Below are 14,743 nucleotides of genomic sequence, written 5' to 3'. Positions count from 1 at the left end.
TATCATAGATAAGTTAAATCAAAGGTGTTGAATGATGTTTTAACTAGCGGACCGGTTGATCGATCCATATGGCTGGCTTAACGACATTCCATGAAGCAACAAGTTTCAAGTGGTTTAGCTCTTTTGAAATAGAATGACTGACTCTAACTAAAAACTTATTGTCCCAGCAATGGAACCTTCGACCATTACCGAAGAGTTGTTCGGCTCCTGAACCATCAACCGTCCGCCATACCAGTGTAAATAAATGCTGAATTCTACGCTAACAAAGAAACCTGGCATATAGTAAATATCTAAAAAAGTAAGTTGCATCAGCGTTCATTGATAAGGGACCAGATTACAAAACACGTTCACAAAAAGACGTGCTGACTGGGCAATCACATCAACAAGAAAACTTCCCAACGCTTTAATAAGTAGATTTTAGGCTGTAATATATACATTGTAACTAGTAAGTGTTCGAACAAGGTAGCTAATTATCTCTGCCCACCTTGAACCAATGTTGACTGCATAGGCCTGCAACGTTCAATTCCTCTAGAAGATTGCAATTGAATTATGCAAATTCCATTATGCATTCTTCATTATGCAGATTAAAACAAAAGCACTTTGGTTCAAGATGTCGTAGTTGCATTTTATACAGACATTATTCTTGGGTTTCAATGCGGGGGAACAATTTCGCTAAGCTACTGATTTGGATGCTCTAGAAACAGTGGAAACAACGATGAGATGTAAGTGATGAGTTAGCAACCCAAATGTGCATGCGTTTAATTAACAACCGCAATGGAAGCGTAACGGCTTACGTTATTTCAGTTCCGTCAGAATATGACTCTTGACTTCATTGCGAATAGTGCTTTTTAAGTTTAACTTCACGTTTTAAGAATTGACGAATTACTCTTGATAACACAAGGATTTTAACTGTTTCTCGTTATAGATTGAACAACATGTTTCTCGAGATTTATGAGCAATAATTCTAATGAAAAATGCGTATCTGCGGATATGGTAGGCTCATATGAAACTTAGGCAGTTATTTACAGTCATTATTGCAGACTGCCTGATGAAGCCCCTCCTAAACAGCTATGTGTTCGCCTGTCGTTCAAAGCAACGTAATATTACAGGCTATGTGGAATTCGTGAAATAGAAATGTACTATCACGACTAACTCGGGAAAGATTATGATCAGTGAATTAGCCATTACACTATAAAATAATGAGCAAGAATGCAAGGAAGGAAGACGTTTATGGGCACGCTTGTAACATCTAAGGAAATTATGACAACTCCGCCCTAGTGGTGCCAAGCCTGAAAGAAGGGTGAAGCTGGTTGTCCGTTTTTCTTTGAACTGACTTTTTGTCTTCTCTTCCTTTCTTTTTATTGTTTCGGCGCGACTTTTGCACCTGTCGCTTTCTATTTCTTTCTCGTCTTATTAACTTTGTATTGCTTTATTACCTTTCTTTCTCTCTCATTGTTTCTCTTTATATTTCTTCCGTTCTTTCTCTAGCGCTTCATGTTATTTTTTTTCTTTTTGGTGTCTACTTCTATCTATCTATCTATCTATCTATCTATCTATCTATCTATCTATCTATCTATCTATCTATCTATCTATCTATCTATCTATCTATCTATCTATCTATCTATCTATCTATCTATCTATCTATCTATCTATCTATCTATCTATCTATCTATCTATCTATCTATCTATCTATCTATCTATCTATCTATCTATCTATCTATCTATCTATCTATCTATCTATCTATCTATCTATCTATCTATCTATCTATCTACTTCAGTTTCAGTGATTCTTTTTAGATTTCGTTTCTTTTTGTCATAATTAATTTATTTTTCTCTTTTTTTCGCTTTTTTTCTGTAGCTTTCTTCCTTATTTACGCTTTCTCTTTGTTTTCGTCTTTATTACTTTTTCTGTAACATGTTTCACGTCTTCCGCTTGACTAAGGAGCTTTTCGTGCTCGCACTTCCCGTACTCGGTAGTAGGACTTGCCCAGCTGCTGTGGCACATAACAAACTTGTGGCATTCTGCGGTCACCGAAGCTTATACGGCCAGCGTAAACGGCTACACTGCTGGTGTCCTTATAGTCAATAACAAAAAAGATTCCGTGCATTTTTTTCCTCGTTGTTATGAAGTTCAGGCTCAGCACATTTTTTAAAGACAATAGTCTTTCTTGGGGACCTTCGACGCAAAACTTTTGATCTGTCTTCATGTTTCACTGTCTGTCTGTTTGCCGACGGACTTGTCTGTCTGTCTGCCGGAACGATACCCGAAACGGCCAAAGTCAAACCGCATCCGCAGCACCCGCAAAGATTGCTCAAGTTTCAAAGTCCATACTTGTGCGAGTGTCGATTAAAAAGCAAAAAAAAAGTTATTTGAGCCACAATAACAACACTTCAACATTCTGTATGTATCTTTTTATACTAAAAAAGACAGACATAAGTGCTTCTAAGGACCATAGCGTTTATCACGCTGCGCTGACAATGAAACGATAGCACGAAAAGGCAAGTGTTTGCAACGCTTTGCTAAGACTACACGGTGGTGGCACCTACCGGTCACCTTGCGTTCTACACCTTATCGCCTCCGAGACGGGCGCGCACGCCGCGTGCTTCGTTTTTCAAGATAACTGCCATATATCACTCATGTCTCACGTGTGACGCACCTCAATGCGCTCGTTCGCCTCCGCTGCACGCGTCGAGGCACTCTACCGCAGCGCCTCCAGAATACCACATACGGATGCAGAACATATCAAATAAACGTTTTGTTCACTCTATCCAGACGCAAGACTATCGTATTTAGACGACATTTGCAGTGTAACGTGCAGATACGGGGCCAACTTTTATGATTCAACTTGTCACCTCAATATAAATCGTAAATGTCAGAGGTATAGAGACGCCTACAGAATACAAAAAAGACTTAATTTAGCACGTTCTATGTACAAGTCCAGGTAACGTCTTTAAAACGTGAGTACAGAAAAATCCAAGCCATTGATGTGTCGTGAAGTAACGCTAGGACTAAATGTTTGGCTACATTCACTTAGGCCTACATACTGAAGGTGCGATCTAAAGCTCTATTGTCACAGCTGTCTTCACAGCTGTTATATATTCGTTCAAAAGTGTATTCCTACTGAAATTGGACTGTAAAAACTGCATATGTGTATGTAATAATAATGTATCATCCAAATGTGCACGAAGTAAAACATAAGCACGCATCAGTGAAAAGAGAGTCTAAAAGACAAGCTAAAAGACATCAGACCATTGTGGCATATACGAGGCTGGCAATATTAGTTAGCGAATGTCGGAAATTTAAAAGATAGTACGTTCAGTCGCAATCTAACGAACCTTTCTTTTGAAAAAAAGAAGACTGCTCGTGCGTGAGGAGAGGATAATCAGTACATTCCACACGGCGAGACAGTACAGGGGAAGGCTCTTCACTATGATGAATAAGTACGAGCAGCAGAAAAAAAAATAAGCACTGCCAGTCAGCGCGTGCACTGGTATCCATCATGCTCCCTGTGCACGGAATATGGTGAGTGCAGAGAAGAAACGTGATGTTCTACGCATGCAAAAAATAAATAAATAAACGAGGACAACTACGAGAGCAATTGGGTTAGTGTTTAAAGGACAGGAAACCTGACATGATGAGCTTAGTGAGCACAGCAACATTGTCTAGATTGTTGTACAGAAACTCATCCATCTCTAAGCACTTGCATTGAAAGAAAGAAAAAAAAGAATACACTGATTAACTTTCTTCGCGGTTGACACACCAGCTTGATCATTCTGACGTGTTTCTCGAGGCAAGCTCGGTGGGCAACAACGCAGAACCGTCGTAACAGCAAAAGTAATGAGGCCGTTAATTTCCTCGGTCAGTCGCTCCTGCTCACTTTCTTTACGCTGGCAAATGGTTTGCCGACAAAGATGAGAGCATTCAACTGTTTTGAGTGTAGCCACGTTTCTGGAGAACTCACACTGGATGCGTCTAGAGGCAGCGTCTAGCATAATACGAGCTTGTGGAGAAAGATATCTGAATGCAGCTGGCGAGGATGATTTCATGTACAGTGGTGATTACGGCGATGCAATACATTATGATCAATGATGAAGATGGCGAAGCATTGACTGATGAGTCTGCACTGTGTTAGATGTGCAAGCACGAGCAAGAACTTCAAAAAATACCTCGCACATTATCAAGGTAGCAGCGCACATAGAAGAGCCATTACGTCATTAGTGCAAGTTATGTTAACGTTTGTGGGCACTACATTTATGCAAGTGCTCTTTCCAAAACGTTGAAACTTATAGAAACAAGTCTGTCTATTGCCTGTATATATACCGTATGGACGAATACAAAACTTTAAATAAAGCAGGTGAAATTTTTTATGAATATTTCTGGCATAATGAGAGATAAACTGCGAGAAAACTTGCGGCAATGCGTCAACAACATCCTGAAATTACACCATAATATCAGCATCAAAAATCCAGCTACAGGGTCCTTGTATATCGATTGTTTTGTGAATATCACACGCTAACTTTCAGAACGCATTTGACGTCTTATTTCGTAAAAAAAAAAAGTCTATATTCACTAGCTTCATCGCAGGGTACTGCCACTGAACTTTTTTCTCAAAAGAAGCATTTAAAGAACTTGCCTCGAGAATTCTTTGTAAGAGACAGAGCTTTGCTTCGATCCAATGATCCACCTGACGGAAACGACCTAAAAGCTCAACACTAAACTCAGAGTGGGCAAATCAAAGTAACAGACGCTAGAAAATACCACCCACTGTGACTTTCATTTAAAATTTCAAATTATTTTGCGCACTAGATAGCAATTCAAGGCTAATATAGGAGCCTTTAGAATAGGCAAGCAAGATCTGGGGTGAGGTGCAGCACTCCTAGCGGCATGTACTGCAAACAGTGCGGTGATGAGTGCATTTCCTTTTCTTCGTCACTGGTTTGGCAAAGTGGAGAGATCAGATAAAGCATTATCTCGGACGTTAGTCGAGCCTTTTTTTCTAGGTGTACAGGTGCACCGCAAACCGCTATTCTTTTGGCGCGATGCCGTTCGTTTTATGAAAACTGGGTAATCTGCGCTTTTAAAATGAGTTCCTAAGTAGCCGGCTTCTCTGAGCTATGCAGAGTAGACGAGAAGCTTACCTGAAGGGTTGCTTGAAGATATTTTACAGAATGCATTCATTATATCAAACGGACGCAAAAGCAGGTCCAATAGATGCTGTTTTGAAAGCAACGCTTATCACATGACCTCACCCGTTCTGTCGCCAATGCCAGAAATATAACAAAACTTTCACTTTATATCTCGGCCATGTTTGCTGTAATGCACGCCACGGTGCCGTGAAAGCCCTTTAGACGTCAGTAGGTACACGCCGGGCCTATATCCTAACGTCATTTCTTATTAGACGTTTCTATAAGTACGCGCTTCAAATGAGGTCATCCATCATTAACACTGACAGCCGGGTGGCATCGCACAATATGCCTGTTTGCGTGCACGTTATTGATCAGCTCTCTGGCGTGCAGGGCTGGTGCTGACGCATCGTCCTCTCCAATGCCGGTCGGCTATAACACCTATGGGTATATGCAAGCGGGAAATCTCCTACAGAAGTGAACGCATTGATGCACGAGGGGAGAACGCCTGGCAGGAGGGAAGCAAAGCTTTGTTCTTAAGCGTGTCACTCGTAAGCGGTACGATAGTCGGTACTCACCTTGAGTGAGACAGGCGCACCGTAGACCTTCACTCTCGCCTGAGCACCGCCCATTCCTAAACTAAGCGCAACAGCTTGAAGTGTTGGCAGCTTAAGAAATGTTGTCCCGTTCACTGAAGGCTGTCAGTCATCAGGTCCTCGTGTCACGCCGCAGATCAGCGCCGAACTGACACTCTCTATTATCTTCTACGCTTCAGAGGTTTCAGGGGAGTAGGGGTGGCAGAGCTGTTGAGCTGAACTTAGAAGCGAGCTCCGGAGAAGCTAACGAAATTGACGGCAGCAGGGCTTTCGAGTTGCTCACCGGCAGAAGACAAGACAGCGACCGAACAAGAAGCCTTACACTGGCGGCAAGTGTTGTGGGTTACCACGCGGCCACAAAAAAAAAAAAAAAAACAAGAAAGAGAACGAAGGAAGCCTTCTTCACAGCGTCGTCAAGAGCGAAGCACAGGCCGACAGTATCACTACTGGCCGTTCGGCGGGCAGTCTCTTGGAGCAGTCATCGAGAGGTTCGGCGTTGGTAGTAGCGTCAGCAGCGGACACGTCGCGAGCAGTAGCATGACGTTCGAAGCGGAAGCCGAGGCGACGTCTCTGGTCGTCTCGTTCGTCGCGTCGGTGGCGAGCGCTGCAGAAAGACCGCTGGTCCGGCGGAGCGAACGCTGAGCGGCGTCGACTTTCGGGCGAAGTTATCCCCCCCCTTTGACGCGCGCTAGGCGAAATAATGCAAAGCGGCAGGCAACGTTTAACGCGCACGCACAACTATCCAGGACTACATGGAGACGTCGGCCAACGCCTCCGCTTGCGCATCGCGGGAGACGCTTAGGTCTTCATCGTCCGCAGCAGGGGCCAGCACCCGGCACGGTCGCCGCCGCAGCCGCTGCTTCCGATGCGGCCTCTCAATATGGCGGCGAACGATTTTTTAAGCCCACCCCCACCTCCGACGCGCGCGCCCAAACCCCTCTCACCTCTTCTCCTCTCAAACTGCCGCTCGTCCTCGGTTGTGGTGCTCCGTGGTGGCGGCAGCGGTGGTGGTGCTGTCGAACTGCCCGCTACTGTAATGCACTCCCTCTCCTTTGTCCACTCTCTCTCTCTCTCTCTCTCTCTTTCTCGCGCACACACACCACCGATGCGTCGTCTGCAAGCTTTGGGGTGACAATCGAGCGATACCCTTCACGTCTTCGCCGTCTAGCTCAGGTCTTCGCCCCTTGGTTGTTCTCGGCTAGTCTGGTGCGTGTTTGTAGCGGCAGCCGACGCCATAGTCAGCGCCGTGAGATCTCGTTGTTTGCACCACCCCCCTTTTCCCCTTTCCTTTTTTCCCCTTAACCCCCACAAGAAGACTTCGCTTCGTGCGTGCGTCAAGGAAAGGCCGGACGAGCGCTCGTCAGCATTCTTTTTTTTTTGCGCCCTGCTTTGTTCGTCGTTTCGGTACACCTGATGACGTCAGTGAGCGGCGCTGCAGCGCTGGACGATCAATCGAAAGGACGAGAGGAGAGAGTGACATTTGCAGAAGCGGTCGTCAGATGGCGCCACGAGTCACGGCAGGGCATCGTTTTCAGGGTTGTCCGTTAGGAGGCGACACAGCGCAAGCGAAGTGAGGCAAATAACTTGCGGCTCGATAAGAAAGAAAAGAGAGAATGATATTTCCGGATGTTGCCATTACTGCCTCCTTCGCTAATGACACTGTTCAATAAGGCATACGCATGAAGTTAGCGAAAGCCATTACAGACTAAATAGGCATATTTAAAAACTAAATGATACTATTCTATTGACGACGAATTACGAGGTATTGATTTATGTTAATTCAGCACAATACATGCGTGCTTCTGCAGAGGTGTCGCCCTGTTTTACACAACAAATGATGACAGTTTTATCTGAAAGCTTGCTTTTCCTCACTAGTACACTTGAGCTGGAGAAGCCAACTTCACAGCTACGCACCAACAAGTAAATCATACATTGCGCTACTGCCGAGCAATGATTTTATAGTACACTGCGAATGCCAACTCAAACAATTTTGAAGGTTTTATAGATTATGACTTGCGCAAGTGATGAATGTTAAAGTAGAATAATTGTCCTTCACATCACATCATAACACAGCAATAAAAAGAAAATCTGCTAAGAAGAAATCCATCAAACAAGTAGCAAGTGTTCTTAGGCCTACTTTGCCCCGTTGAAGCATGAAAATATTTCATTGCGTAGACTGATAACATTTTCTGCGTCTTCCAAAGTGTTTTCTACAGCTTGCCCTCTAGTAGCAACCAAAGTTTTCTGGCTTCTTCTGATTCCTTTTAAAAAGACTCTTCCTAAAAAATCAAAGTAACGGAGATTCGATATTCGCAAAAATAGGTGCTCGTATTTAATTGGCATTGGTACCTTTGAAACCTCCAAATATTAGACCACCACAACGTCGAAGGTGAAGTGAGGCGTATTTATAGATTGTTACACAACAAGGTGAATTCAGATATTTCAACTGCATGGCTTAGTTTACCCGCGCAGTTGAAGTAAAACATCCATTAGTCCAACAGTTATGTCGATATAGCTGAAAAAAAAATGGTACTCGGACAAAGCCGTTTTCAAATCAGATCAAGTGTACTTGAAGTATCAGTGCAAAAACACAATACAAAAAGAATGCACAGGCGGGGAGGGGGTCAGATAGCACCACCGACAATAAATTTGATTTACTTTAATTTGAACCCCCACAAGCGACACCAGTGCCAATCTTTCCGATTAAACGATGTAGAGGTAAAGTTTGTACGATTTAGCTCACATTTGTCATGAGTGCCAAATTTTCATTACTCACGAACCAGGAGACACATAGAAAGAAAGGATATTCATCACAATGTTTTTCAAACTTCCTAGTTTCATTCTACTCAGATGCAAAACAATAATTCGGATGAAAAAAAAAGCATCGGTGCATATAGATAAAACAGATTAGATCGATAACAACTGTTTATTAATTACTCCAGACAGCCTAGCTTTGTTCATCACCGTTAGTCGTGTATCGTTATAGGCAGCGGTCGAGAATATACTATGCGGTACGGCAGGAACCTCACACCGTTTAAAATTAACTAAACTTGAAAGGTGCACCATTTAAATGTACTTGGTTCTGACAATACGCGGGTATGACCAGATGCTCTTCGAAGAATTGGCCAAATCGATGTTGACACCATGAGTAGCTTAACCGGGCCGCCCGGTTGAAGTGCACGGCCCGCGTCGCGCGAGTTCCTTAGAGTTGAACCTTAACGGTCGGGCGCATCAGCTTCGGAAGGAACAAATACCTGTTGGGCTCACGCCTCGCCTGTGCAAACAGGAGCGCAGGTAGATTGATTAAACACGACGCACGAGGTACGTAAACAGATGAGCTCTTTCAGGAGCCACGTTCAACTCGGACTTCAAATTTGGCAGAACACTGTGTGCCTATTAGTGTTGCCAAGCGCTGCCAGTCTAACAACCAAATATGCAAAACAGAGTCAGAAATTAAATGTTGCCATTTTCGAAAAATATTCTTAAATGTAAGAAAACATCACTCACATACAAAGGTGAGTTGAAAACTTCTCGCGAATTATTTTGTACGACGAAAATATGCTCAAGTATAAATGAAAGCACGGATCTACTTTCAACGCGATAGCGTGCAAAAGCTCGTTTCACTAGAGTTCTGGCGTCGTTGGTCATGAGCGAAAAATCATAATATTACCCATGACCGAAAAATCGAGGAAGATCCAAATAGGATAACGATAGACAATTTTCAGTTACGAGCGAGAATCGAACACAGGCCGTTAGCGTGTCAAGAAAGTGTTCAAGCACACAGCGACGTACCTGCTTGTAAATACAATGAAAATCATTTACACTGCTTGCTAATGCGGTGAAAAAAAAAACTTCCACGCTTGTTCCCATTGACATTCTGGTACTCACTTCACTCCCATGGTTCAGCTCCGCGGCGGTTACTACCTGACCTAAGTAGACGTATTCCTTTACAACTTCCAGTATCTCGCCTCCTACCGCAAAGCTCTGTTCTCTTCCCAGACTGGTGTAGCCTTATTTTATGCACGTGAATTTTCAGGCCTACCCTACTGATTTCCTTGTTCAGTTCAGTAATCATGATCTGTTATTAATCCCCTGAGTTACTTGTCAATGCGATGTCGTCAGCGAACCGCAGGTTACTAAAATACTGTCGATTAACTATTGTTATGCACTGAATGCTAATGCACAAATGTAATGCTAGAAGGTTATTTGTTTAGGCATAAATATAAACAAGACGTAAGAGTAATGTTTCCCGTTATGTAGCTATTTCGCACTCCAAACACACAAATTCATTTTAGTTTAAGTAAATGACGCTGTCTTCCTAATTGTAAGATCCAATGCTACCGTCAGGAAAAAAAGAAGCTTCGTAGTGCCATATATAATCGTATTCCTTAAGCTAGAGTGCTAGTCGTGGATCTGACAATTTGTCATGGTGGCAGAGAAAGAACCTGTCGCGATGCAAAACAAAACATTTCCCAGGACTACGGGAATATAGACTGCTGACGTGAATTTTAATGACATTTTAGAGCCATTATTTTGTCATATCCACCAACAGACTCAACAATGAAAAAAGCGCCTCCTATAAGGACTCAGATTGCCATTCAAAACTGACCTCACAGTAAACAGCAAAAGATGCTTGTAACATTTTCACGCGATTGAAAAATAAACGCAGTCTAGCGTTAATAGTTAATGAATTTTTGGTGTTTTGGTCGTGCATGCTACAAAAACACTGAAGATAGAAGCCACTTCCCGTATCAGTTACACTGACTGCGTGCTTTAAAAACGTCCTGCAATTAGTTACGCAAGAACTTCAAACAAGAGACAACGTAATAAGAAAATTCGACAATGAGCGTTTAGCAATTTTCGAGCTGCACTTATTCACACTTTCTAAATTTTATCTCTGTTTTTGCCATAATGAGATCCGTCTTTCCTGCAAGCCTTTTCAGCTAATTAGAGCGTGCAAATTCAGACTTCCGGAAAGAGAAAAGAAGAAAGCATCTCGCTAAAGATTGCTTAGTAGTCTAACGATTAAAAAAAGATCAGCGCTCAGGTGAAGCCTAGGGTCACTAAACTAATGTAAACGCCAAGCAAAGCTCATTATCAGAGCCCCATACAGTTAAGGCTAAGATTTAAACAGTTGAGAAACAGCATTAAAGAACTTCGTTTCGCAATGTGATATCAGTAATGTCTGGACCTCATTAGGTGGAAGCACTATAACCCAGTAATGATCGCTTAAGATCGCTCGGGAAGCGTTTGAAACGCGCTGTATCGGCCGCACAGATACAAGTTAGACGATGCCGTGTCGAGAGATTTTTGTATCAACGCTCTCTGAAGACTGGCGACCACACATTGCAGCACAGCTGACAAGACGGAACTCCAATTGTGCCTCGTGTGTGTGTGCGGATTATGCGTCCCAGATGAGAATTAACAGACAGTTAAAGAAATGTAAAGGGCACCTTACTTGTACTGATACGATATGAATGTGAAGATAATTAAATGTACGAAAAAGACAACTTCGATCTCGGGGGGACTAAATCTGAAACTTTTGGCGCTACGTAAAAAGACTATAGAATGATGCACTAACCAGCGGTGCAAATATTCATTGTTATGACTCAATGGTAAACACTGCAGAGGTTCTGTGTCTCACGACCACCGATATGATTTTGAGATACGCCGTAGTGGAGAGCTCTAAAAAGTTCGCTCACGTGGTGAGTTCAGCCGCCTCCCATCACACAGTACACGGACCTTTCGCGTTTCGCTTCCATCGAAATGTGGCCGCCTCGGCGGGAATCGAACTCGCGACCTTCAAGTCAGCAGTCGTGCACTCCACTGTTCCACCGACTTGGTGTAAATCAAAAATTCAAGCGTAATGACTGCAAGGAGGCCGAAGTGAACCAGGCACCCCTATAACAGGCTGACCATTGGGTGTACCTAGTAAGAAGCCCGAAATCAAGACAAAAATAGCCAAAGTACCTATGCCTTCCTAATATTACCGCCCTGATGGTAGCAAAACAGTACAGAAGTGTTACCATGAGTAGTGTCTTCAGTGTTATTTAATACGTAACATTTTGAATAAGTAAAAACACAGGAATTTAAACACAATCACTTTCCTCCAATTTCTTGCTTTTTAAGCCACAGATAAGTTGTAGATACAATAATAAATTCTGATGAACTCATTACACGTGCATATATGTCTGATTAACAATAATATTTTGAGATTTAACAACCCCAAACCACCATATGATTATGATAGACGCCGTAGTGGAGGGTTCCGGAAATTTCGACACCCTGGGATTTTTAAACGTGCACCTAAATCTAAGCACACGGATCACAAGAAATGCCACGACCTGCAAGTCGGCAGCCGAGTGCCTTAAGCTAGAGCACCATGGCGGGAAGCATATATCTTATGTCGAAAAGACAGAATTCTTGCCAGATAAAAAATATTAATAGAACATTCCGCCCCCCCCCCAAAGTCAGCAGATATGGTAAACGCTTACAAGTTTTCCCTCGAAGCTGCAGGCGGAGTTCGGTTACTTGAGCATGCATAACACAAGTCACGACTCAGACAGTGCAGACTGCTCAAAGGAGGGCAGAGCATCTTCATCTAAGAGAGGCGGTTTAACTCCTCTTATACTTGCCGTTTTGATTTAAGTTGTCTCTTTGTGTCTCTTGGCTTAAATTACACAGAGAAACGAAAAGCACAGAAAGCAATAGGGTGGCTGTGGATCTCTGTTATTGTGGAGTGTATACGGGAACCTTCTTTGCACAGTTGTGTTACGGTGGACATTACGCTGACATTACGGCAGCAGGCAGCACGAACAATGCTCCCGCAATGTTTTTTGCTGTTATGCCACCTTGCATGCTACTTTTCCGCTTCAACTTTGCAGGCGCGCCAACCTTTGCGTAAAAGTACCTCAATGCGCACCAACCTGCTGCTTGGGGAAAGCCACGCGCGAGCATCAGAGGAAACGACACAAAAAAAGAGAGCTCGAAATCTCTATTTTATCCGCAAACTATAAAGGAAGGCGTCTACTTAATGCGCAAAATGAGAGGTTTCATAGTGGCCAGAAAGTATCCTCGGAGCCGACCGCAAGTTTTCGGGCACCCAACGGGATCGCGAAATAGCGATTTAGGCGCAAAGTAGGCTCCAACGGAAACCCTAGCACTATTGTAATACATGATTAAGGACTTAAGGGGTTTAGTGCTTGGCACAATAAAACTGCGTGCTACTAAGTAGATCTCTAAGGGAAGCACGGTGCAAGCGTGCAGCCAACAGCGCGCGCACACACACACAAGCGCGTGCTAAAGAATCCGCGATATGCAGCCAGGCGAGTTATAACTTAACAAATAAGGTCTGGCAGCGTAGATAGCTGGTGTCGAAACCACTCGCAACGTTGTTTATGGAACGCCACGCAAATTGAAGTACCAATACATTTCACAGACAACGGTAGGGAAATGCTAATCAAGCATTGTGTAAAATTACGCCGAACGGCCCTATTTGAAAGAAAATCACCTGCGCACGTTATTCAATTTTTTCACTCAAGAGCGCCGCCATCTTGGACTGATAAGCGATAGTTTTGCTGATTTCATAGGTCGTAGCATAAAATTTGTACAGTCATGAAACGTTGAACGTACCAAACCAATCATTTTTTGCGCATGCTGGTTCACCGTGACATCGTTTCTCTATTTGATAAGGCCACAAAACTGCAACGTTATCAGTTTAAGATGGAGCCGCTTTAACCCCAGGCAGTCCAAACTTCCGGAGCCCTCCACTACGGCATCTCTCATAATCATATGTTGGTTTTGGGACTTTAAACTCAATATATTTATCAATCAATCGACAGTGGCGCTTGCGCGCGTTCGGAAAACGGTGTATATTTATCAAACGTGCCTGGAGTTGTCGCGCATTCAGGACAACAAATAAAAGGCCTCCCAGACAAGGTAACCAGCCAACTACTTTGCGAACATGCCGCAGGTGTCTCGCAATAAAGTAATCAGCCACACAGCCCGAAAATGCGTGTCGTTTACATACGTCAGCCGAACTCTCCGTTACTTTTTTTTGGCGGAGTTTTTGCAACTCACATATATTGGCGGTAGCGCCATGCACACACAAAAAAAGAAAAAAAAACAGAAAACTTGGCACCTGAAAACTTAGGCACGACTGCGGCTCTCAAAGGCGAGGATGTCCTAAGCAGATTTGTAAATGCCGTTTTTTACAATATTTGACACTATCGTGAGCTTATCAACAATCAGCCGTTTCTTTTTTTTTTTATTGCGACAAGGACTGGCCCTTAAGGCATGATATTTTTGTTAAATATGTGATGTTAGGCCGCTGTTGTGCATGAAGTGAAGTAGTGTCTTGTGGAATCTGTTTTAACCTTCCAGCGGTTGTAACTGGCTGTGTCGCTGTATCCATTTCGGACATGATAATCTCATCTCTTGTCGAAGCGACTTGTCCTTTCACGTTGCCACGCTTTATTGTGCCGTGAACACATGGTTGTCACTGTTACCAGGAGCAAATGAAGTGTTGCTCTGCTTAGCACATGGATGAAGGTACTAGCGTGAGCACTATCAGCTGGAACATGCGAACGCGTGGCATACTTATTTATTTATTTATTTACAAATACTGCAGGCCCTGTGCGAGCCTAAGCAGGAGTGGGTAACAAATGTCAGTGACAAAACAGAATATAAAAATATAAGAAAGTACAATACTAGGTACAAAAATAAGGAGATTCTGAACATCAGGGAAAATATAAATAAGCCCATAGCATAATAAGCATTGAAGTAAGCATGTAGAGTTCGAGGCATATAGCCTTGAACCCTACATGGGCCGATTCGCAGCGGTCGCCGTTGGAAACAAAGCGGGAAGGGTGGTGCGCTTCAGTTAGCAGTTGACACTCCCGCCCCAATATCGTTGCTGCAAACCGCAGCTTAGACCATGTCAATGACTGCTATCACTTATGTGAGCTAACATCAGCGCGCAACGCCGCAACCAATGACCCAGCAGGCTTTGCAGCTACAAAGAC

General features: G+C 43.4%; 1 protein-coding gene across 3 annotated transcripts in view; it reads right to left on the bottom strand.

Moving 5' to 3' along the window:
- LOC119165256 (cGMP-inhibited 3',5'-cyclic phosphodiesterase 3A-like) overlaps window positions 1–14,743 on the bottom strand; it is a 346,756-nt gene that overhangs the window by 177,004 nt on the left and 155,009 nt on the right. The window contains exon 1 of one of the 3 annotated variants that reach the window (XM_075871288.1): window positions 5,703–5,885. The exons of the other annotated variants lie outside the window; for them this stretch is intronic. Coding sequence (XP_075727403.1) covers window positions 5,703–5,756 — 54 coding nt within the window. The 5' untranslated portion in view covers window positions 5,757–5,885. Of the gene's footprint in view, window positions 1–5,702; window positions 5,886–14,743 lie in introns of those variants that run through there. 3 annotated transcript variants of the gene reach the window in all.

This window comes from Rhipicephalus microplus, chromosome 8 (assembly GCF_043290135.1).
Source record: "Rhipicephalus microplus isolate Deutch F79 chromosome 8, USDA_Rmic, whole genome shotgun sequence".
Lineage (NCBI taxonomy): Eukaryota > Metazoa > Arthropoda > Arachnida > Ixodida > Ixodidae > Rhipicephalus > Rhipicephalus microplus.
Note: the sequence above shows the minus strand (reverse complement) of the source record. Positions and strands in the feature narration are given on the sequence as shown.